General features: G+C 39.2%; 1 protein-coding gene across 2 annotated transcripts; it reads left to right on the forward strand.

Annotated features, from left to right (window-relative positions):
* The first annotated feature begins 13 nt into the window (after positions 1-13).
* map3k20a (mitogen-activated protein kinase kinase kinase 20a) lies at positions 14-26251 on the forward strand. Of its 2 annotated transcripts, XM_057336061.1 has the most exons (20): positions 14-154; positions 3256-3446; positions 4377-4464; positions 6692-6793; positions 7228-7293; positions 8976-9004; positions 9093-9230; positions 9319-9405; positions 9488-9562; positions 12351-12457; positions 13599-13734; positions 16355-16399; positions 16530-16557; positions 17549-17682; positions 20234-20296; positions 20400-20495; positions 23465-23581; positions 23837-23911; positions 24842-24992; positions 25109-26251. In XM_057336061.1, exons 2-20 carry the CDS (start codon positions 3288-3290, stop codon positions 25774-25776), a joined length of 2364 nt encoding a protein of 787 aa, XP_057192044.1. In that variant the 5' UTR covers positions 14-154; positions 3256-3287; the 3' UTR covers positions 25777-26251. The 2 variants fall into 2 exon arrangements, with proteins under 2 accessions (XP_057192044.1, XP_057192045.1); XM_057336062.1 differs by lacking the exons at positions 20234-20296; positions 20400-20495; positions 23465-23581; ... (1 more) ...; positions 24842-24992; positions 25109-26251 and having other exon boundaries at positions 16530-16594; positions 17549-17662.
* The last annotated feature ends 145 nt before the right edge of the window (positions 26252-26396 follow it).

Consider the following 26396-nt stretch of genomic DNA (forward strand, 5'->3'; position numbering starts at 1 on the left):
TTCGACAGCTGTAAATCAGGAAGTTGTTGTTGTGTAACACGTGAATTCAGCGCTCTCTGAATCTGACGTTTGGTCACACGATCACCGCAAGATCTTTTATAAGAGCTCTTTATATTCCTGCCGACGAAACTGACAGAAGAGCGGCGGACAGCGGGTATGTTACACTGTTATAACATTATAATAACACGTGATACTGTAGCGCTGAGGTGATAGATCAGTGCTGAATCTGATGTTGGGATCTGTCTGGACCTGTTCTTATTACACACAAATGTTTCATGCACAATGACTTTAAACAGGGTGAATATCTGTTAACATTTTATCCATGACTGCAAGAACTTCTAAAACATCAGATTTTTAAACTGTCAGTCAATGCAAGGTGCATCTTTGCTGAGGTCAGGCCTGATCACGTGTCACATAATAGTTACTGTATCACGTTGAATGCCTTATTACTGTATGTGTCCAGGAATGGAATATGATGAAGTGTAAGATATACTATATCTGTTCAATTGTCTTTCTGTCAGATATTACTGTGTAATGGATTGTAAATTGTTTTCATCATAGGGTTGAAAAGTGCACTGTGCATTGAGTATGTTATATCTGCATAAACACATGGGTTTTTACTTTCATCTGAAAAATGTAAAATTTAATTTCTGTTCCAGTGCTTACTGTAGTAGGCCATGTGCCTTGATATGAATGGAGGGGAGTAACACTACTGTGATCCTATTGGCTGAAAGTTGTAAAAGGAATATAAATGCAGATATATCAGATAATGCAGTGACAACAAACACCCCCCCCCCCCCCCAAGGATTCGGTATTCACCCAAACCGGTATCTGACTCTGTCTTCTGTAAAACACAAAAGAAGATATTTTGAGAAATGTCTCAGTAGTTTCGAGTTAAAAACAATTGAAGTCAATAGGATTTAGTGTTGTTTGGTTATCAACGTTCTTTAAGGTGGGGGGGGGCAATTCTTTCCACTGTTAAACGTGCTGGCTTCTCATGCTTAACATTGCCAACTTGTCAAAAAACGAGTTGGGCCCATGACGTAGTATTTCTGTGCTCGATACACTCCCCCAAGGTTGGTTTAGGTTTCGGAAAGTTTTTTTCGAACACGGAATTCCTTTACGTATCAACTTTTCTCTTATTGGGCAATTCTCCCGGAAAAGCTACGCGCATGCGTCAACCAGCTAGAGCGAGAAAAAGAGCACGCCCAGACGTTCAGCTGTGTTTGTTTGCTCACTGCATTTGGACAAGGAATGTTACATAAAAAGTGGATATAAGGCCTGTCGCGATAGCAACTTTTTGTTTGGCGATAAATTGCATCAGAAACACTTGCGATAGTCGATATTATTGTCATTTTATCTGTCATCTGGAACAAATTTTTGAGTCGTGTCCCAATCGTGAATTGCCTTTCAAAGGAACAAAATCGCTGTTTGGAATTCGTTTAACACCGTGACCTAACCAAACGCGCTGCAACACGCGATAAAAGGTGTCTTTTTCATGTTGATCAAAGGTTTTGTCCTAACCAGCCGCGACAGGGCTGCGCGACGAGCAACGGCAGAAACGTTTCTATTTCGTAGCGGCTGACAGCTCCGCCCACACAACGATCTCATTCGATGTAAGTTCTCCACCTCATGAATATGAATCGCCAAACATGGATAATGACAGGCTATTTACATTTGGTCACATACGTTTAGATTCTGAAATTATAGCATAGCGTCCGGTGTAATACTGTATGTTTTATTGACATTAGATGAGGTTAGGTCAGTACAGTATGCATATATTTATACATTTCACACATAACACTAAGGTTACATTTTGTATGCCATTACAGTTGAAGAGTTCATTTGCAAAAACACAGTTCTCAGTTCTAAAAAAAATATGTTTTTTATTGTGCATTTTAAGCAATATCAAACAACTCATTATTTATTAAAAAAATATTAATGTATTTCATTAAAAAAATATTACATTAGATATTATAACAGAGAGAGCCCTTAGGGCAGCAAAAGCATAGATGGATGGATGGAGAGAGCTCTCATAAATATAGCAAACAGGAATAAGTGACAGGTTTATTTTCAATAGCTGATACTCATATGAACCAAGCAGATGGCATGATTATAGACGGTTTCAATAGACGCACACGCTGGCCCGAAGTTAACTTTCGGTCTGTGTTTGGGTATAATATAACAATTTATTTTAGATTTAATTTATATTCATATTACAGTCATATTTTATTGTATATTAATTACTAATTAATAGGGTGTTGTTTTACAGTGGTTGCTAGGGCATGTAAGTGTGGTTGCTAGGATGTTCAGGATGGTTGCTAGGGCACTTCTCCAGCAGGTTCCTTAAGACTCTGATATTGTGGTTCCTGAAATGGCCAGGGTTCTTGAGTCGATGAAAGTGTATGGGCTTCAGCTCTACTGTAGTCATCTTCTCGGTTAAAAGTTGATCAAGTTTAACACTAAGGGGTTGTTGCATATGTGATAGTAGGCTTATAGTGATGCTTTCCTTAACAAACACAAACAAATAAATTCTTTAGATGCATTAGCATGAGGGCATAGACTGAATAGTTTCTGGCATCTGCAGATATGACCCATATATCAGCGTATCATCTTATCAGGTGAAGTGGGTGAGGTTTCATGTGGTCTGGTGAGAGGTTTAAGTCATTTCCTGCAAGTCAAGAACATTCAACAGAAATATATCTGTTCAATATATACCGTCACATGGACTCTAGTGCATTTATTTCAGTATGATCAAAGCTGGCCAAAAACAGCCTCATTTATTACTTATGGCTGGAATACACTACAAGACTTTTAAAATCTGAACAGATTTTTTTTTAAACTAGACATCACACACTTGCAGACTTTTTGAAAGTTTCAGATAGAAACACCCTAACTGATCAAATCTGCAGACTGGCACAGACTTTCTGCATCAAGTCCTGACTGAAAATCTGAGCAAAATCTGAGCAAAAGTCTTGTAGTGTGTTTTAGCCTTAACAATCAGTTTGAATAAACATGACTGAATAAACTCCCAAAAGTTTTGTGGGAGGGTTATAAATGGACAGAAGATGTCATTAGCCTGATACAAAAAACAATAAAAGCGTATGAGCTGTCCTCACTAAAGTACCCTTGTGTGTGTGTGTGTGTGTGTGTGTGTGTGTGTGCTGTGTGTGTTTGTGTGTGTGTCTCAAACTCGTCTCATGAGCTCATCGGGACCTCATAACTCGTTTCTCCTCTTGTTTCTTCCTTCTCCAGGAGAGAAGAGTGTTTCAAAGGGCCATTATGCCATGGCATCTCTGGGTGCCTCCTTTGTGCAAATCAAATTCGATGACATCCTCTTCTACGAGAACTGCGGCGGAGGGAGTTTCGGGAGCGTGTATCGCGCCCGCTGGCTCTCGCAGGACAAAGAGGTGGCGGTGAAAAAGCTCCTGAAGATTGAGAAAGAGGTGAGTGGGAGTCATACACAGGCTTTAATTGTCAGTGTGATAATCATTTTAATTGCTTCTCTGTGTGTCGGACTGCCGTGATTACACCCCCCGGCTCACTATCACTGTGTCTTTTGTGAACAGAAATTCATAGACTGTGTCTTTAAGAGAAAATTGTCACATAATTAAGTCATATTAGTTTCAGCTGAGTGCAGTGTTTGTCTTAGGGGTGAAGTGTATTTACTTTAAAGCACTGGATTCATTGTTGTCTTTGTTCTTCACGTAGTGATTTTACTGCGTAATGGCTTTGGTAGCATCTGCATGCGTACCGTTTGCTTTGGATTTTCATGCTGTGTTGGTAAAAGTCCTTTAAAACCCAACCGTTTGATAGAACGATGAACTTCTGAAAATTTTGTAAAATCACATAAAGTCTAATGCAAAAGTTTGAGACCAAATTAAAAGTTTGGAATTTATTATAATTTTTGGAGATTAAGATTTGTACAAACTTGTGGCGTCCATGCCATCAGGAATGAACACATTGATGTACATATACCACTTACATACACTTTTCTACCTTCATTTAAAGGAGTAGTTCACTTTGAAATTTAACATTTTATTATAATTCACTCACCCACATGTCATACAAGCCGTCCGTGTGTTTATTTCTTCTGTCAAACCCAAACCGAGGGTTTCTGAGAAAAGCATGGTTCTTCTCTATATAATGGACGTCAACGGGGGGCTGTTGGTTAAGGTCCCAATTTCAGTTGCATAGCCGCTTCAAAAAGCTCTACACGACACCAGCCGATGAATAATGGTGTTGTCTAGCGAAACGATTAGTCATTTTCCAAGAAAACGAAGAAAAGACTATACTTTTTCAACATAAATACACGGCTACTCCTTTAACAGTGTTTTTCATATGTTTTTATCTGTGGTCTTTGTCTGTGTTTCCAGGCAGACATTTTGAGTGTTCTCAGCCATAGAAACATTATCCAGTTTTATGGAGCAATTCTGGAAGCACCGAACTATGGGATAGTTACAGGTCAGTGTCCAGCATGACGCTCTCTACACTTTAAAACATGTTTTAATCAATAAACTAACCTTTATTATTGGTCACCATTGATCTGATTTTACAAGAATTCTTTGCTGTTGGTTTGTTAGTTAGGTCAGTGGTTCTCAAACTGGGGGCCGTGCTCCCTGGGGGGACCCCAAGATGGATCCAGGGGGCCACAGATTTTGTGGCATTTTATGAAATATAGAAATTTATCATAGATTTTATGCAATCAAACATCAGAAAAATGACACCACCAACCAAAATAATTGAGGTTCCAGCATTGTATAACTGAATGTTTTTGGTTTAATTAAAATTCTAAGTTTAGGATAATACGTCTTTATATGGGGGGCCACAAAGCGATGCCCTTAACACAAAGGGGGCCTTACAACGAAAAAGTTTGAGAACCACTGAGTTAGGTGATCATGTACAGTGCTTAAGAAATTTATTGGACCACCTGTTATTATAAACAGAAAACACAAATATTTTAAGAATCTTAAGATTTTATTGTCATTTATAAGGCAAATAACAAACTAAAACAACGAAATAGTCTTTATTCACATATAGACCACTTCGCAAGATGTAAACACACCAAGGAAACGAAAACAGGAAGTTTTTTCTGGACCAGCATTGTTTATTTCTTCCGAACTGGTCTATAATAACCAAAACTTTTACATAGGTCTTATACATTTTACATGGAGAATTCATGGATAACAATTATATTTTAGCATTAAATATTGTGACATCCTTATTTTTTTAAATTGTCATAGAAATCAATGTTACAGTTACGTCTATTTAAGTTTTAAATGGATTCAAATCCTTTTTTGTCAATGTTATTGTTATATTCTTTTTCTATAGTAGTCATGTAACAATAAACAAGCGTCTAAAACGTTTAATCCATCCGAAAGGTCAAATGTTGTGGTTTTCAGAACTAACGGCAGGTAAACTTGTGATTGTTTCACCCCGTATCGCAGCAAGATTGTGTGATATCACATTATATCCTGCAGGCTGATGTAATGTTGAATTTTCACACACGCTCATGAGAAATCTGCGCACTTTGGTTTGTCTGTTGTTTATATATGCGCTGGATCGGCTGTGAATTTGACTCAGTACGCAACAGTGATTGTAAAATGTGATATTGATGAAAAGTAAACGTAATAAAGGGCAGGTAAAGGTGACAGATGTTTATAGGACGAGATGAGTTTTGTCTTTGAGGATATTAATTTCCCCTGCGTGTGTAATTGAACCTTGTAACCCCACCTGATACCCTGAGCATCATATGATGTGTGCTCATGCGAAACACACAGTAGTATTTACGATTATTAACACACTTATCTACAGTCCGCCGTGAAGAGTCCTCATGTCAGTAGGGTCTTATAGGACACGTCTAAAGATAACATGACTCTTATGAGGTGTGTCCTGAAATGATGACAGACTCCAGTGTTAAAGCCCATGCGTTTATTGGCACGTGTATGGAACACAAATGTGTTGTTTTACCTGCTGTGTGTTTCCAACATGCTTTAAATAAGTACTACAGTATGACATGCAAATAAGTTAAGGAAAAATGTAAATGTTCCTATGTCAAATAATGCATACACTGCATGTGTGTGTAGAAAAACAATGAAAAAGTTGCGCATTGGAATGGAAAAACGCATTCTGTGTGAATGCCCCCTTACGCACCCTCTTGTGATTTCAAACCTTTTTTCTGCAGAACACAAAAGGAGATATATTGAATAAAGTTGGTAACCGAACAACAGCAGTACCCATTGACTTCTATTGTACGGACACAAAACCAATAGAAGTCAATGGGGACTGCCGTTGTTTGGTTACCAACATTCTTCAAATGATCCTCTTTTGTGTTCAGCAGAAGAAAGAAAGTCATACAGGTTTGAAATGACAAGAGGGAATAGAGTTAACGATGACAGAATCTTCATTTTTGGGCGGACTATCCCTTTAAATTACGACAATGATAAAAAGGTCATGTAAACTAAGCAACTTTTACTGTATATACACTTGTGCTAAAAAGACAATCGCCATGAACAAGTGCTATAACTCTAGACAATAACTCAATGACAAGACTACAAACTCAAGGAGGGGAACAGGAAGTCAAAGACTTTCACAAAGATAACAAAATAAAAGTCTTTAAACAAGATGCACCCAACACTATAACTCCTGCCGTTCTTCATTTCGTTTGACTGTATAATGTGTTTTATTGTAGAGTATGCCAGTGGCGGATGTTTGTTCGACTACCTGTCTAGTTCTGAGAGTGAACATATCAGCATGAAACAGATTATGACCTGGGCCATGGACATCGCTAAAGGTTAAACACACACTCACACACATACACATAGCTGTATGAATATCTGAAAAAGAAAAGAAATCCCCGAGAAACACTTCCTGGGAGACACTACTTGCTATCCCTGTGTGGGAAACCTGTGAGAAAAGCAGAAGGGTATATGACAGGGATTTGACATATCATAAAGTTGATTTACAGGGAGCAAACTCCATCCACGGGAATGACATCAGCAGCCCAGATAGTTTTTAATTGTTACTGAAGAATTCTGTGTAAGTATATTTCTGCTAGACTGTAAATGCGTAAACACGCTTCCAGTTTGTTTATGCACAACACATGGTGTCAGTGAAGCTAAAGTGATGTTTTACACAGAATAGTCCTTCAAACACCATTCAACAAGCATTTTCTTTTGATTCATCACAGCTGTGTATCTGCATGCTTTGTCTTTTATCTTTTCATAGGAATGCATTATCTGCAAGATGAAGCTCCGGTCAAAGTCATTCACAGAGACCTCAAGTCCCGGAATGGTTTGTTACTTAGTTCATCAGTTTAGTGTGTGGTTTAGTTTTTAGTCAGGGATAATATTTTCATGATTTCTAAACCGCTTATGATGGGTTACTATCTGTGTTAGGGGTGACGCTCGACCTGATTTTGCCAAGTGGTTGATGTCCTCACGATGAATCTTTGAATAGTCTTGGATTCCAAGCTTCGATAGGAGGAGCCTGATTCTCACAGTGGAATCTTGGCAGAGGTGTTATGCAATGGGGATCATGCCATTATGGTTATATGGGCAGTGGCGTAGCAGACGGGCACGAACCGCGCTGGCAAAGATATTATTTATGATGTAAAGAAAAGGGACATTTTTAGGGATGGGTACAGAAACCCCCGGCGCACATGAGCGCGAGGTGTGGCTATGACCCGGCGCAGGATCACGTCTCTCCGCGTCTTCTGCGCTGTGAGAGCGGTAAAGAGAAGCAGCACGTTCCGCACGCACCCGTTTCCAAACATTTCTCCATTACTGAATGTTTGGCATTTAAATATCAATAAACACTTTGTCTGAAAATGCACGTCGTTCATACTTAGACTGAACTTTGCGCTGCATGATACAAAAAAGTAACCTAATATAAGCAAAATCACAGCATTAAGCGAGTACGGCGCAGACATTCGGAGCTTGACATTCTCTGCACCGAAAGCAAGCGTGCGCGTCAGGAGGACGAGAAAGAGTGCGCAGGAAAAAAGGTGAAAGGGACTTTTTGACTGTTTAAATGGTTAGATGCTTTATTGCATTCCTCTTGTACATGCGGTAAATAAAGTCACTTTATTGGTAGTTCATTGGTAATGAACGCGCTCTATTCCTGTATGTAAAACATTATTCATTATTATCGAGTAGTTTTAAAAATAGTTTTGAGGCGAGATCTGGTCTAGTATTGTATGACATTGTTTCGTGATCTTTAAGGAAAATGTCCATTAATTTGACTATTTGTGGCTTGTGTTTTGAATATACGTTCCCCTGCATTTCAGACATTTTGCCTAAACACATTTATTTTGCACGTTGTGACTTGAATCTGGCTTATTTCATTTCATATTATAAATGTATATTCTGTTCTAAACAAATTCTGTAAATGAATGTTTGATTGTTTTTTGGTGCATCAATGTTGCACGGCACTTTGCGCTGTACCCTTGTTAACCACCTGGTGTCGTCCCCATATGCACGCACACACACACACATGCGTGCGATTCGACTATCAGTCGATTATAGGCAAGAATTCTGATTCGACTCTTTAAATCCTTACACTAATCTGGACACCCCTGATCTGTGGAGTACAAAACATTTTGTCATCCGCTACTCATAATTGTCATGTTTGGAAAGCTATTCATTGTCATATTGAATTGTGAAAAGTCATTTGTGTCAATTTGGCGTATTATTCATGGTTCATAATCGTGGAGACATTTCTAATGTAATATGTTCCAAAACAGCCACATTCGGCATCTATGCGTGTCTGTGGTTCCAGTAATGAGTCTTTTCGCACATGCGAGGAGGAAAAATGTGGAAAGACTGTCGCCACGTTCAAGAGACTTTAACAGTACATTGTGTAAGAAATAAACTGTAGTGGGATTTTTTACTCGCCTCTCAGCCCTAGTTACAGGTGAACCAGCATGAATACTTTTCTAAGTCTATCAGCTAAAAACATCTTGTGTTTTTTCACAGTTGTCCTGACGGTAGATAAAATACCCAAGGTACACGTCTGTCCATGTTCTCAGTTTTCTCTAGAATTTGTTCAAATAAATATCTGTAAAATCTTCTGATTGTGTTGTTGTCCATCAGATCTGTGATTTCGGGGCGTCTAGATTTCATTCCCACACCACCCACATGTCTCTGGTGGGGACATTTCCTTGGATGGCACCTGAAGTCATCCAGAGCCTTCCTGTTTCTGAGACCTGTGACACATACTCGTATGGAGTGGTGAGCTTTTGCACGTCTCTTTACATAGGGGTTTTGTCAGAGATGTACAGTTCTGGTTGATATTCAGTTTGAAGTGGTGTTCTTTCAGGTCCTGTGGGAGATGCTGACACGTGAAATTCCCTTCAAAGGTCTGGAGGGGCTGCAGGTGGCGTGGCTGGTGGTTGAGAAGAACGAGGTGAAGCTTCTCATTGGCCATGACAATCATTCGGTACATCAGGAGTTTTATTTGTGTGACGTTAGACGTGTATGTTTTGCAGAGGTTGACGATTCCCAGTAGCTGTCCAGCCAGTTTTGCCTGTCTGATGAGAAGCTGCTGGGCGACTGAACCAAAAGTAAGAAACGTGTTTATTTAGCTGTCTAATTGGGACGTTCTTTACACTGTTGAACATGAATACTGTAGACCAAAGGCCTGTTTGTGTTTACACCAGGATGATAATACAAACCACACAAACCCTTCTCCATCACACTGCAAAGAAAACTTTTCCATACACATGCTTACTCAAGAGTGAAGAACGTCATTCTTAATAACCGATGATAGATGATCAACACTTTTACAACATCAGTCATGTTATTATTCTATGAGATCACGTGAATGCTGTTAATGCATGAATAATAGATAAGACATGCTGATGGCCGGGTCAGGACTGTCATAACTGTTTTATCAATGTCTCTCCTCCCGTTTGACATTTGTCATTCTCCCAATCAAAGTTCATTTTGTCTGTTTAATGTCAGGGTTTGAGTTTCATTCCAGCAAGTGGCAGGTTTATTCAAAAGGTTCCCACTCATTCCAGTGCGCTTCATAAATTCATAAATGGCATTGACATCCATCTGTTACTCACAGAGCATTTATTAGAGAGGGCTGACCAGCCAATCCTAACCCTCTGCATTTGTTACCATCAGTGTTGGGCAAGTTACTCTGAAAAAGAAATGAATTACTAGTTACTAATTACATATCCAATAGTGTAATTAGATTACTGTACAAATTACTCTCTCCAAAAAGTATTTCATTACTTACTAACTTACTAATTACTTTCTATGTCCTACATCAACCTTGATTAGTTAAGTGATTCAAGGATAGACATGAAACGGCTCTTTTAATTCATTCAAATAAATAAAGTAGTATTATTAACTGACCAAAGTATTACAAAAGTGAGAATTATACATTTAAGCACGGATTTTAAAGTTAGACTTTGAATTTTGATGTCAATTCCACCATTGCACACACACATTTAGTTACATCAGAAGTAACTGTAATTAAATTACAGACAAAATAAGAATAATCCCTTACTTTACTTTTTACTTTAAATTGCAGTAACTAATTACTTAGTAACTAGTTACACCCAACACTGGTTACCATAGATATATAGACGTGTATACATGTGTTAAACGTAAAACGTTGGGCAATGAACAGTGTTGCCAAGTTTGTCATTGGGATAGTTTTGGCGTGGTTTTGATTTGCCATTGAGCTGGTTTTGCGGCAGATCTGGCAACTCTGCTGTCAACACTTAAGAGCAAGTTGCCTGCGCACCTGCATCCATACATATACAGTATATGAATACCAAATGAAACATGCTGTTGTGTAGACCCAAACATTATACAGATGCTATCAGAATTGCCATCTTGGGTGCTGTTGCAGCAAAATTTGCAGTTCTGCTCTTGACCACTACGTGATGCTATAACCGTAGATTTTCTTGTTATTGCTAAGCTAACACAATATAAGTTGTTAGACATTAGCTAAGAGATCTATGAAGTTTTCCCGTTAATTTAGGAATTAACACCTCTTAGAATTTTACAACCACAGGCTTCACAATGTCATGGCGTCTTTGAAAACCCGTTGATTTTTACTCTGAGCGATAACAGAAATGTAAAAGTTGCTTAACATCACGATCTGTCTGGAGTAGTCTAATGTGGCATCTACTGTATATACACGTTTCTATGTTTGTTACATGTTGTACACTAGATTTTTTTTCACGAGGCATTTTATTGAACAAATCTACACACTTTTAATTAATCAAGTAAGAAAAATACTTTTGTCAGCTAGCATATAGCATGTCAACAGGAGTGTGTCGTAACTAATGGCTGGAATACACTACAAGACTTTTCAAATCTGAACAAATTCTTCTAAACTAGACATCATACACTTGCAGACTTTTTGAAAGTTTCAGATAGAAACACCCTAACTGATCAAATCTGCAGACTGGCACAGACTTTCTGCAACAAGTCCTGACTGAAAATCTGGGCAAAATCTGAGCAAAAGTCTTGTAGTGTATTTTAGCCTTAACAGAAACAAACAATTATTAAAAATGTTTTTATTTAAAATGTAACGCAGTTCTCTAATAGTTTTATTTAAAGGGATACTCCATCCAAAAATGAAAATTCTGTCATTAATTACTCACCCTCGAGTTGTTCCAAACCTGTGTAAATTGGGATGCCATTGACTATCATAATACAAAAGATTATTGTATAATTTTTTGTACTGTTGAACACAAAAGAAGATACTTTGAGGAATTTTTAGGAAACTAAACGGTGCTGGGGCACCTTTGACCAACATTTACATTTTTCCTACAATGGTAGTCAATAGGGCTGTTAACAATTAATCGCGATTAATCGCATCCAGAAAAACGTTTGTCTTTACATAATATATGTCTGTGCAATGTGCATATTCATTTTGTATTTATAAACACATACACACACATGCATATATTTAAGAAAAATATAAATGTTATAATTTCAATTATTGGTAAATTTAAATAAATAAATACATGTAAATATTTCCTAAATATATATCTACATGTATGTGAATGTGTTTAAAAATACAAAATGAAAATGCACAGTAGGCAGACATAATATGTCAACACAAACCTCTATTCTGGATGCGATTAATCGCGATTAATCGTTTGACAGCCTAGTAGTCAATGATGTCCCAGAATTATCAGTTGCCAACATTCTTCCAAATATCTTTCTTTGTGTTCAACCAAACAAAGACATTTATACAGGTTTGGAACAACCTTGGGAGCGAGTAAATGATGACATATTTTTCATTTTTGGGTGGAGTATCCCTTAAAACACTGTACATAAGACTGTACATGTTCTGATGTGGATTGTGAACATGTGTTGAAGGTCAGACCGCTGTTCAAACACATCCTGTCCACACTGGAGACCATGTGGAGCGACACACACTTACCTGAGGAGTGCAACACTTTCCTGCACAATAAAGCAGAGTGGAGGTACAGTTACACAATGAACATTCATGTGATTTACTGTTGTGTGTGTTTTGTTTGTTTGTCCTTGAGCAACCCTATAACAACAGTAAACAGCCAGTTAATCTACACATACACAGTGATTTAATAAACAGGAAATAATGTCTTGATATGCAAATGTGGAAATGTTCGTGGGCTAGGGAATAGAAAATACACATTTACGCGTCTTTCAATTGACTTCTCTGAAAACTTATAAACAAGTGGAAATCACAACATTTTTTTTGATAAGACGTCATTTATTTTCTGTGCTCTCAAATCCACATTCAGTGGTGCAGTATTGAGAATATTGCGGGTGGTCCAGAAAGTTCTGTGTGTTTATGCTATATTCGGCCCGTCTGGAGGTGGGCCAGGAAACAGGAACAGACGCCTCCTTTCCCACCCGTCCCACAACTGAAATACAAAGAGAAGAACGAATGAAAACTCAAATGAGGGAGACTGTTTGAAGACTGTAATTGTAACGTTTCAGTAGTGTTTGTCAAGAAAGAGACGAGCAGGGAAATCAACTTCACAGATTAGTTGGCAACGGTAAAAAAATGAGCAGGGGAATGGGGCGGGGCTAAATGAGAGGGAGTGTCAGATTAAGTGGGCGGTTCAAACGGAGGTCATGGGTTCCATTTTACATCCATTTAGAAACATGTATGAATGTGAGTTGAGCGAAGGAGGATGTTGAGCTCCCTCTACTGGTTCAATGGATACTTCACCCAAAAATGAAAATTCTGTCATCATTTACTCGCCTTCGAGTTGTTCCAAATCTGTATAAATGTCTTTGTTATGATGAACACAGAGAAAGATATTTGGAAGAATGCTTATAACCAAACAGATCTTGCCCCCCATTGACTCCCATAGTAGGAAAAAAAAACAACGGTAGTCAAAAGTGCCCCAGAACTGCTGTCCTACATTCTTCAAAATGTCTTCATTTGTGTTCAACAGACCAAAAAAAAAGATAACATTTTTTTTTCAACTACGGTAGTCAATCGGGGGAAAAATCTGTTTGGTTATAAGCATTCTTCCAAATATCTTTCTCTGTGTTCATCAAAACAGTAGTAATTGAAATGCAAAAGTTTGTTTTCATTTGTGTTGAATGAATGTTCTCTTTAAATATGTGCAGGTGTGAGATTGAGGCGACTCTGGAGCGTCTGAAGCGTTTGGAGAGAGACCTGAGCACCAAAGAACAAGAGCTGAAGGCGAGAGAGAGACGACTGAAGATGTGGGAGAGAAAACTGATCGAACAGTCCAGAACACCAGTGAGTTTCTCTAAAGCCATGACTGTATTCACAATGTACTGTCCGCGACGTTAGTGAAGAAGATGATGGGTGGTCCGGTACTGCTGGCCGTGATGAAGGGTTTGGGCGAGATGTTTTCTCATCTGCTCCAGTCGGGACAAACTAACAAGTCCTGCTCACTTAGAGAGGGGCGCACGATCACCATGACGACGGGCATGGCCGGATTTGACTGGTCTGACGACAGTGATTAGGACCACGATGTGGTTGGGTGTCACACTTACATCAGAACATGCAAAGAATGGTCTTTTCTCAGATTTTTTATTACGTCTTTGCTTCAAAACAAAACGTATAGTAAGATTTTCTTTGCAGTGTGAATCCTCCAGTAACATGCGTTATGTACCCGTGCTCTTAATAAGTACAGCAGTTCATATAGTGTTTACATTACGAGCTTATTTAAAAATCTTATTTAGCCGATTTTCTTTGTGAGAGAGACGTGGCGTTTTTCTGTAGAGTTTGCGTGAGTCGTGTGTTGTTCGCTGTCAAAGTTAGAGCAGTCACTTTCCTTGATTCTCTATGAAGGATGTATTAGGTGACGCCCACCAGGTCCTTATGGATGTTATTTATGGCAAATGAAGTGGATGTATGGCCACATGCTGAGGAGAGCGAGAGAGAACAGTGTGTCAGCGTGGCAAGGACAGCGCGCACTTACCAACAACTGACATTTCACTGACATTAAGATTGGCCAATTTGAGCTGTGTGAACAGTGAGGAGCTCACGCCTGGCAAAGGAGAGAGAGAGAACGAGAAACAGAGCGAGATAAAGTATTTCAATATTTCTTCCAGTTGAACGGAAATGTACATCATTTTCATTTGAAGCTCTTCTATAACACAGTTTGTGATTTTAGAATAGTCTTTTAAAATCCGTTCTGATCCAAACGATTAGAATTGATGTTTTTTGGAATATTCTTTTTGTTGTATTTTTAAACAACTTTTGTTGTATTTCCAAACAATTAGAATTTATATTTTTTTGGAATATTCTTTTTGTTGTATTTTATTGTTGGTTTAATTAGCCTGACTAATATTTATAGATCAAAACATGTTAGTCCTTAATAAGATTAATATGAATGTATTTGATTTATTAGGAAATACAAATGTTACAAGATAAGAATTAATATTGACCCTGTTATTATCTGGCTGATGCCGATATCAATAAAGTAAAAGAGAAACAAAATAGCTGAAATAAATTGTTACAGATACTTTTATTGATTTAGAATATTATTATAAAGAAAACTGTGTAGCTTCTGATACACTTTAATATCATACAGTATATTCATCAAGATATTTCAGTTGTAATGTATTGAGAGCTGGTGTACTAACATAATTCAGTACAACCAAAAGTATTTTACTGACGTTGTAATGTTTTTCCACATATTTAATGTACTCGCTCTTTGTTCAGAGGTGTTAGATCAGTGAAATACACAATGATATCCTTGAGAGTAAATCTTTTATTTAATATAAGACTCGTCTATGTTTGGAGAGTTTGTGTGATACAGATCTAAGCTTTCATAGGATACCAAATGTCTAGTTTTGTGCTCCACAAATGATAGATTTGATGATTGAGCATTGGACCCACCCGTGGGTCTGCGCAGGTGGCCGAGTTTAAGGGGTTAAACGCTGTCCTTCATTGAAAAATATGGGTCTTTTTTGCATTCTCATTTGCTCAGATAGCAAAAGAAAAACTCAACGATAGTGTTTTCACTACTTTCAACAAAATGAAAAAATAGAGAGAGTCTGATAACAGCAGTCAAAAAAGAAACACTCTTGCATTAGCGTTAATTATTGTTTTGTAATTTGATGCAAAGTTATTGTAATACAAAGTGGAGTGTTATAAACATACATACATAAAAATGAAAATATAAAAAACTTTGGAGGATTTACAAAAAGTTACGGATTGCAGCTGTAATGTGTCAGGGGAGAATTGGCCCTCCCTGCTGTGTATGGTTTCTCACAAGGCTTTTTTCTGCATTTATACATCATTGGCATGCTTACTGGGAGACTGTTGACATTAGCATAGCTTAAGGGTTAGCCTAGGATTCTGTAAAGTCTATTAACATAGTTTTTATTATAATGATCCAGCTACAATCTTAAGAACTCTACGACTTCTCTTTTTCTTATAACTGCACATTCTCTAATGCATGTTACACTCCTGTTCTCGAGTAATTTTCTCTTCTTTTTAAGGGTCATTTTCACATAAGCTGGAAAGGCATGTCTGGTTTTATATTAAATGACTGTAGTTTCTTTATATTAATATAATATAAACCTAATTATATTAATTGACTAAATGTCCTTAGGTCTTAGATAAAGTATATACCATTTTATTAGATTACAATCTACTTTGTTAATGAGGACAATAGAAATGTTCAAAATAATACCATGTATTTTCATATAAAGCTGCTTTGAAATACAACATTGTAAAAATAAAAAATATCTTTACACAATATAATAAAAGCACCAGACAGCCTGTGTATACTCAGTAACCCAAGTTCAGTCCTTTAAATTAACCTGCACTTGAATATGTACAGCAGGTATATTTAATATCAACATTTGCAAATGCATATGTTTCTATCTTCTATGTCTGACAGCTTCTTCCAAACCTGGAAATCCACTCCTGGACAGAAGAACATGTGGTGGGTAAAACATTTCTTTCTGTTTTCTGGAACCAACAGCATTATATCTGAAAATGATATTATCTGCACATAGCAAGATTTTGGCTGATTTTTAGATTCGTATTTTAACTTTCACGTTTTGCATTCACAGCATTTCTGGATGCAGCAGATCTTTGAAGGTGTGATTTCATTGTCTCGAAGCTGTCATCCACCACAGTTGAGTGTATTTAATGCAGTAGTTCTCAAACTTTTTCATTGTAAGGCCCCCTTTTTGTAGGGTGCATCCCTTTGTGCCCCCCCAAATAAAGACTTATAATCTTAAACATAGAATTTGAATTAAACAGAAAACATATTCAGTTATACAATGCTGCACCATCAATCTTTTTTATGTTTGATTGCATAAAATCAATGATAAATTTCTATGTTTCCTAAAATGCCACAAAATCTGTGGCCCCCCTGGATCCATCTTGGGGCCCCCCCTAGTTTGAGAACCACTGATTTAATGAACCCAAAGGGAAACCTCGCAAATCAGCACGAAGAGAAATATAATCCATGAACCCAGCTGCATGACATCATAACACTGTAGCATAAAACAACCACATACAAACACAGAAACCTATACATTTAGTCTTTCAGTGAGTATTATTTTGGGAAGAAAACACCTCTAGAGGCCTATTTCTCACATACCTGTATGTACAGAAAGTATTGGGTCAGGGAGACCAAGCGACGGTCCGTTATAAAAAAAATGAATCAATAATTATGAAACGAGATGAGAACGAGACGTTGTGTCTTCATGCCACAATGCTTCACCGACCCGCTGCAGCGACCGGGAGATGCCTCTCAGGTTCCTCAGCCTAAAAGATGAGTGAATGGCCGCCGCCATCTGCCTTTTATACCCGCATGCACGGGGCGGGGACTGGCGTGCGTGTGCCATTCGCCAAGCCCATTGGCGTTTTAAAATTACTCTCGGAGATGATAGGTTCTCAAGATCAAACCCCAGTCTGTCTCTCAACTGACTGAAGGGGAACAAGGTTTTTGTTAGGGAGAGTTTATGGAGAAGTAGCTTAGAGGGATGGTTAGCTAAAAATATAATTAGCCCAGTATAAAAACAACAGAAGTCAATAGAAAGTTCCCATCAAGACAAACAGATGTGTGTGTTGTGTTGTGCAGCTGATGGAGAAATGCAGCAGTACGCCGATGTCTTCAAGCAGAACCACATCACAGGACAGAGGCTGCTGCTGCTGTCTGAGAATGACATGAGAGACCTGGGGGTCATGTCCAAAGGACACATCATACACCTCAAGGTAACTGTGACACAAGTTCACATGAGCCATTCGAGAGAAAAGGGTCTGTATTCTAGAGCATCGCAAAACAGTCTAGAACATCATGCTGAGGTATAGAGTTATTGGTTTACACAACAGATGTGACAGAACCCATCGTGGAGAATGGAAAAAAAGGAAACATGCTGGTCTTTCTGTCCGGACGTCATGAAGCATGACAGATACTGTGTAGGCTGTCGTATATTACGAATCACTACGACAAACGAATCGTGCCGAAATCTGGCTGAACAGTGCATTACAGCATGACAGAGCATTGTAAAGTATTCTGAAGCATCTAAAAGTATTCTTGAGCATTGTACCACATTCCAGCAGTGATGTATAAAGTACTCAAAAGCAATACTTGAGTAAAAGTACAAATATCTTGCCAGAAAATTAATTGGGTAGAAGTGAAAGTAACCTTTTAGAATATGACTTCAGTAAAAGTCTTAAAGGGGTCATAGGAACACGTGTTTTTCTGTGTCGTTGGTGTGTTATAAGTTGCCCATGCATGTATTAGACACGTAAAATTGCAGAAATGAAAGTGTGGGAACAAAAGAGTCATTCTATGTAAAAGCGAATGCTCACCCAGACCTGCCTGAAACACCTCGTGTAGCCACACCCCCACAAATCTACGTCAGTTGGTGGTCTGATTTGACTAAGACCGCCCAAATGTATACGCAAGTAAGGTGGGCGTACCTGTCAGTACAATTGAAGAGGAACCTGATGTTCCAAATATGGTCAGAGGCGTTACATTTCCCTCACACGCTTGCTGTATTCGACCAATCACTACGCACTGGTGAACTGGCCAATCATAGCACACCTCGCTTTTCAGAGCCATGAGCTTTGTAAAAAATCTGTGCGTTTCAGAGAGGCGGAGCAAAGAGGAGATACAAACATGCACGGTATGTGGAAAATACAGCGTTTTTGAACCTTAAATCGTGTATACACATTGCATTACATCTAAAACAAACCATAATATTTGTTTTAGCCGTATCATATGACCCCTTTAAAGTAACAGATAAATATTGTACTTAAGTATCAGAAGTACTTTTTATTTTAAATCTGCTTGAGTATTTAAAGTAAAGTTGAAGCAAACGTTGTTAATCATTTTTTTTAGCATAAAGATAAAAATGGTGCCTAAATAGAAATGTACAACTTTGAAAAAGCTCTGTCTCAAGCTCAGTAGTTTTCTCTGGAACAACATTTTGCCAAATTGCTAAACTATAAAAATACAAGTTCAGAAACTACATCTTTATAACTTTACTTTATAACTTTATAGAAGGATAGTTCCCTCCCACCCCCCAAAAATGTATCCCTCTAAGAGAACAACTTGGAACCAAATCAGAACAAATCTGTCTGGCCCTTACTTCTTTCTTTCCTTGCATTTCTCATTTCATTTGTCATTTGATAATTCATTGAAACTGAAAAATTTGCTGTTTATCTTTAAAAGAAGCAGCACATTAAAACCTTGTGTTGAAATTAACCGCGGAGAGCACCTTTTTGCACTTGCACATTGAGCTTTAACCAATGATTGGTTCAGCACTGTCATGTTGACCGGATCGCCGACTTGTCTATTTCAGTTCTGTTTCATGCTTTTATTTTGTAGTAACGAAAATAAATGCTCATTTTGTCTCATTTTAAAATAGTAGTCATCTTGAGGCCCCCTTGGAAGTAAGCTGGGGCCCCCTGTTGAGAACCACTGTTCTAGAGCATCTTAGACTATGTTCAGACTGGCAGTCCAAATCTGATTTTTGTGCATATCAAATTGGAATCCGATCATATTTAACCAGTTTTGAACGGCAAAAATATCACATGAAATCAGATTTTTACGTATTCGTTTTAAAGGTCCAGTGTATAAAATTTAGCACCCCTCCCCCCTCCATTTCGAAGCACTACGGTGGCTGACAGAGGACTAAGTTGTCTAACATTGTACAGCACTTTATAGATTTGACTCGCACTTAAACACTGAACGACCTGAAAATGCAAACAAAACCTCCTTATTGTGTTTTATTCTAGAGAACAAGGAGAAAAATATATGACGTCTGCCTCGTCTCCAGCTTCACTACTAAGGAAACAATTTGATCTGTGTCTGTTTTTGTTTCAACTAGTGAATTTTGAGAGATTAAGTTGATGGTTAAATGAAAACATAATTAAGAACTCCATTAAGTCCCAGTCCTGAACTTTGAAAGAGCAACCACAGAGAAATAAAGCGTTCCTCCAGGAAACAATGGGAACTGACATGGCACACGTGAACCTGTTAGGTATTAGCGTGTGCGCTCAATAGAGAGCGTGATTTGTTGAATGAATCGCACTGGATGTATATGACATATCCCAAAGCATGAATTATGTGTTCATAAGTGATACACAATGGCATTAATTGTTGTTTTGCTGCTGAAGGTCCATTAACGGCTGATAATTACAGTACGTTACATTCGCACACAGCTGGTCATTGGCTGATTGTCAGTGGCACTGCGTAACCCCCGGCGTAAATCCATCTTGGAATGTTTTAAACATCATGTCAAATCTTTCTTTTCAGACGGAAATTGAGAAACTAACCCAAGACTACTTGAGCCTGTTCCACTTTCCTCCATTGATCAAGGTTTGATCTGTTTCACTTGTTACAATGACATGGTTCTGCAGCGGGTGTGTTTCATTCAGAATGCTACTTTACATCTGAATGATCCCTCTATCCACTCTTTTAGGACGGTTCGGCCTTTGTGGAAGAAGAGGAAAGCAAGAAAACCGTAAACCTGGAGCTGGTGTTTGGATATCACTGGAAAGCCGGCACAGGACACACAGTAAATCACAGCACGGGTTCTCTTACTCTTTAGCATGCATAGTAGGGCTGTCATACAATAACGGCATTATCACAATATCGATGAAATTGTGAAAATAGAGAAGCTATTAGTCAAATTCATCTTTCATTTTGTGGTTTTCGGCCAATAAATCAGACTCAAAACACTTGTATAGGGAGACAGAAAGAAAAAGTTTGTAACCATTGTAACTCTATAGGGCAAAACGTTAACCTATGTATGAGTGTCAACCAAATATTGGCCAGGAATTATTCAAAATATTATCATGTGTGTAGTATTACCACGATATCAATAATCATTACTAATATTAATATCACCGTTATTGTTAATACGGTTATACTGCGACACTCCCAATTCCTAGGATTCATTTGGAAAGAAAAATGAATGAGGCAAAAATGAATCCGCGTAAATCCTTTCGTTGCTTGCCAAACAAGAATCATAATAGCACAATAACTGAATCAATAGTCGCGGTTGCTAAGGTGTTTTGTCATTCTTCTGGGTGGTTGCTAGGGTTTTCTGAAGGATCGATATGCGGTTTCTCAGTGGGTTATTGTTTTATCGTATACCAAGTCATAATTGATCAACTTTAATTTATAACACAAACAGTGTTACTAGTTCGGTGTTTGTTTAAAGGTTTAAATTTCACCCCAAAATGAAGATTCTGTCATCATTGAATCACCCTCTTTTCATTTCAAACCTTTATGACTTTTTCCCACCGTAGAACGCAAAAGAAGATATTTTGAAGAATGTTGGCAACTGAACCATGGTGACTGGAATAGGTTTTGTGTCCGTACATAAGAAGGGAATGGGTACCGTCATTGTTCACATGGGCTGACGTTTGAACTTTCTTTAAAATATCTTCTTTTTTCTTCTGTGGAGGAAAGAAAGTCATACAGGTTTAAAATGACACAAGGGTGAATAAATGATGACAAAATGTTCATTTTTGGGGGAACTATCCCTTTAAAATGATATCCCATTGAATTTGAACATTGATGTTTTTTAAACGCTGTTGTCATTTGTGTTTTGCTCATCATTTTCTGTGTTAACAGGGGCTTTGTTGGTGATGTGACGTCTTGTCATAACTGATGCTTTTTAATGTCACTCTTGCGGCGCTCCTCGATTTAAAGTAAAGATGCCTGTTAAAGTCCCATCGAACGCTGACCGCCGTCTCGCTAAACGCATTCTCGGACCCTCTTGTTTTCGTTCCTTTTCTTTAAGATAAATATTTTTATTTCATCTGGAGCGGCGCGTTGCATCCACCCCCACTTGCCGGCGAGCCTTTGTTCGGACCCCTGACACAGCAGAGCGACTGCGTCTCCACATGCCGTTTGAATTTAATCGAAAATTTCGCCAGAAGTCATTTTCTTTTTAAAAGGCAAATGTTATTTAATCTTTCAGCTGTTCATTGTCCCATCATAAATAGTCCCCTTTCAACGCGTGCGGCGGGGCTGAAGCGGGGCCGCTAATTGCCTCCTATTTCTCCTGACATGTGGTGGTTTGGTGGGGAAGACGCTCAGCGGGGAGAAGGAAACAGGAGTCTGAGAAAATGAGAGCTAATTATTTTCCCCTGCCTGGTGTCAGCCTCCGTGTCAGCCTTGTTTTTACAAACCGCAAGGTTTTTTGCACTAAATAAAACAAACCCGCTCTGCTCGTGGCTTTTTTCTGCCTTTTTCCCTCGCTCGCTCTCTCGTTCTGGCGGTGTCGCAGTACCAGCTGCACTTCTCAAAGCCTAAATGAGGCCCTGCGATTGTGCTTCGCCCATCTGACAGCGCCGAGTGTTTCGGTTAATGAGGATATCAGGGCTTAGTCGCCGGAGAGGTGCTGAATTATGCATGAGGTGTCATTAGACGCTCACCGAGCTGGCCGTCATTACCGCGCATTGTTTTCCTCTGCCGTTATTAGGGCAGGGCTAACGTTTGGCAAACGTTCGGTCAGCGTCCGGCCAACGTGTTACGCTCGCGTGGACGTCCAAACACACACACACACTGAATCTCAGATCACTCGAACCACAAACAAACGGAGACGCCTTGTAAGTGTGCGCAGAATGAACCGCGTGCACCGTGCGGCCGCGTGCTGTAAACGGTTACCTTTGACCTCGGCGGCGGGCTGCCAGATTGGACAGATCATTACCGCTCTACCCGGCATGCTCGGTTCTGGCGAGCCCTCTCGGCGAGGGGCCTCATCTCCATTGCTAATGTGAATGGATGTTAAGGTCTGTGGCTCTTGTTATGCCTGAGAAACGAACACGCTCGGATCTCTGCACTCTGATCCCTCGTCGTTTTTTGACTCAGAAACACGTGTGTGTGTGTGAGCGCGTCAATGAATGCGCCCTGTGTCGTTCAATGATTAATTCCCACACTTTCACCAGGATGTTTGCTTTCACATGACACACCTCAGTGTCTCACAGCGATGGAACAGAGCAAAGATCAACGCTGTAAATAGCGTAACATCACTTTATTGCTGATCATACGTACTGAAGGGTTAAAGACTGGAGCTCTTTTTACTTGCGCTACCGAGCAACTTTTGAGGAGTCCCCCAACACGCCTTAGCAACTACCCAAAATGTCCCAGCAACACCCTAACAACTACGCAGAACACCCTAGCAACAGCATACAGTAGCAACACATTAAAACATTAAAAACGCATTAGCATCTGCATTGCTGGGTATTGAACTTTTTGATTGATTGATTGATTGATTGATTGATTGATTAATAGTTTGATCCTAAAATTGTTTGCTTAAAGACCATAAAATACAAATAGCGTGTTATAAGTACCCATTGGTGTCGTCTAGGTTGTGCTGTTGGGTCATTTTACACTCGCACAACCATACGGGTCTATATGTAGCTGTTTGTTCAAAGCGTGTATCATGTGTATGCTCACTTTAGTGACTCTTTAACCTCATTCTGTCTGGTAATGTCTCACGTGTATCTCACTGTGTCTCTCTGACCTCTGCAGGACTGTAAATGGAAAATGTACATGGAGCGTGATGGGGATGAAGTGGCAATAGCTTATATCAAAGACGTGACCTTTAATGCCAACAGACCAGATGTAGACGTGTTAAAAATGACCAAGGTGAGAGATGCCATTCATCAGCAGAAATGATGCATCCATTATGTTTCCATTCTGTTTTGAAGAATACAGGAGATTGGTTAAGGTTATGTTTTTCTATGGTTATATATCTGACGTGATTGTGGCATAAAGATGAGGTGTATACCACTAATATTTACTCCATAAACAGAAGTTTTATATTTACTGTGAGGAGAACGGAGACCATCTTATGATGCTTGAATGCCTCAGATCGATGAGCTTTACTGTTTTACTCTCCAGCCTCCGTTCGTGATGGATAAATGGATAGTTGGAATATCTGGAACACAAACCGTTGAGTGCATAGTAAACTATGAGGTATGTAACAGATAACCGACAAAAATATTTCCATAATGTGAATGGACTTTGATTTTTACATTGTAATTCGCTAGTTGCACAAGATGGCGCCGATGAGCTTTTGGGACGCCAGGGACGGCAGAGTAATTTCCGGTCGTGTAACACTGTATGTGAAAAGGAGGTTGGGTGGAAGTAATATATCAGCGATGTGACAGATCCTCTTTACATTGCTGAGCACTTCGTTACGCCAAAACAACTCGACAGTGTTATACGACTGGAAATTAGTCTGCCGACCCTGGCGTCGCGAAAGCTCATCGGCGCCATCTTGTGCAACTAGCCCATTGGTTGGAAAGCTTTGACACAAATTGACGCAAACTTGAAATTTAGCGGCATCTAGCAGTGAGGTCGTGAATTGCAATTAATGGCTCACTCCACCGTTTGCCCCTTCCTTTCGAAGCACTATGGCGGATGACATTGCAGTAAGATGTCGTCACGTTTTCGCTTCTTTGGAGATAACGTATTTACGAAACGCGCTCTGTAGAGCAGTTTGTCAGTTTAGGGCTACTGTAGAAACAACATGGTGAATTCCATGTAAGGGGACCCGCGGTGTATGTAGATAGAAATAGCTCATTCTAAAGTAATAAAACATAACGCTTCATTATATAAGGACTTTATACACCTCTGAAGACAGTTGTTGTCTATTAAAGTATTATAGTTATGTATATTATATTGCATGTCTGTCAATAGATCCTCAAAAAAATGACACACTGGACCTTTAAGCATGGTAAAATGTGCTAAATAGAGTCAATGTTACTACACACGTATTGGAAAAAAATATTTTATTATATTTAATAAACACGCAAAGAGTGACAGGTGTTAGAGTCTGTGTGTGCTGCTAATATGTTATCAGTATGAGAGATGAATGCGTTCTCTTCATTTGTTTTTTTTCAGAGTAAGGTGAGATCTCCTAAGTGCACGAGACATGTTCACACACTGCAGTGGAGTCCCGACAGCGGGAGGGACGTCATCAAACCTGTAGAGCTGCTCATCGATACAGCACCAACCATCAAAGAAGCACACAACCGAAGCAGGTCCAACTCAGGTAATACTACAGTACATAAAGTGATGTATTAAAAGGAATTATTTAATTTAAAAGTGAAAAATGTAAAAAAAAAAAAAACGTACTAACAGCAACCTGTTTGCCACTCTACCCATCAGGTGTTGATTCCAGATGGATTTACAGTCTGAGGATGAAGCAGATGAGAGAGCAGGCGGTCCAGAGCCCATCGAGCCGCCCTGAAAAGATGAGCCTCCCTCAGTTCCTATCTGTGCTCGGGAACCAATCGTCTTACGCCGCTGCCGTGAGGAGATCACCCAATCGCAGCCCTCTCTCTCCATGGCCCGACTCCCGGAGTTCCTCTCCGACCCTCTCAGTCAAACTCTCCACCATCCACCTGGGGTCAAAGGGCAGCAGCCCATCCAGCACAACATCTGAGAGCGCCTCCGATCGAGAGCGGCCCGCCAGCGCTCGAGCCAAACACAGCTACAGCAGGAACACCTACCAGGACCACACGCTAAAGATCACCGGAGGAGAAGGAGGTGCCAGGAGGTTTTCTGCGGGAGCTAATCACGCGACTCAGAAAGGATTCAGAGGCTTCCAACACGGCGGGCGGCCACGAAACCACCAGCGCCCAATACCGGGGATGTCACTTGTGACTGAAGGGGTGAAGCTGAAAGGGACTGAGGAGGGTGGGGCTGGTGATGGGGAATGGATCAAGGTAGAAAGAAAAAAAACGAATAAACAGGACTATAAACATCAAGAAGTAAGGCCGGCCAGAGGTCGCCCACGGAGAGGAGGGAGGGGAGGTGGGCGGGGCCGAAGTTGAGGGTTTGTCAGTAGGTTTGGGTCTTTGGGAGTTTTAATCTGTGGTTGTTGGGATAAAAGTTTAAAGATAATCAAGGCACTTAACTCTGGTTGTTTCAACTGTCAGTTACTGTCACTTTACCATAATCATAACCTACATTGGCATGTCATATCAGTAGTTATATACACTGATGTTCAAAGCCATAAATTAAGGATTCTTAATATATATATATATATATATAACGTTTTTATTATTTTCCTTCAAGGGCTTACATTTGAGTCATTTTCTATTTTCACTAATAAATCATGAATTTTCTTTTGCATTTTCATTTTTTTAATAGGGTAATAGTGATGAAATACCTTTTCCGTTGTATGTCTCCCTGCAAAAAGAGATATTGTATTATGTGAAATTATTTATTCTATAACATGTATATTTATTGTTATATTGGATATGTTTCATGTCGATCTGTAATACATAAATAAAAAGTTTACTCTTAAAATAACCCATTGCCTGTTTCTTCAAAAGACCACAAAAGATTTCGCGCGATTTATGCGTCTTCATTGAAATGAGATCTGAGATTTGGCGCCACAGCTCAAGATCCTGGAAGCACAGTTTACGTCAAATAAACAACTGTGAATGAT

Source organism: Triplophysa rosa, linkage group LG6 (assembly GCF_024868665.1).
Source record: "Triplophysa rosa linkage group LG6, Trosa_1v2, whole genome shotgun sequence".
Classification (NCBI taxonomy): Eukaryota; Metazoa; Chordata; class Actinopteri; order Cypriniformes; family Nemacheilidae; genus Triplophysa; species Triplophysa rosa.

Excerpts from the sequence above, each read along its gene's own strand:
- map3k20a (XM_057336061.1), top strand. The coding sequence starts at position 3,288 with ATGGCATCTCTGGGTGCCTCCTTTGTGCAAATCAAATTCGATGACATC. Across the intron at positions 9,406-9,487 it reads TGGTGGTTGAGAAGAACGAG|AGGTTGACGATTCCCAGTAG; the intron begins GTGAAGCTTCTC and ends TATGTTTTGCAG. Across the intron at positions 16,400-16,529 it reads CCTGGACAGAAGAACATGTG|CATTTCTGGATGCAGCAGAT; the intron begins GTGGGTAAAACA and ends TTGCATTCACAG.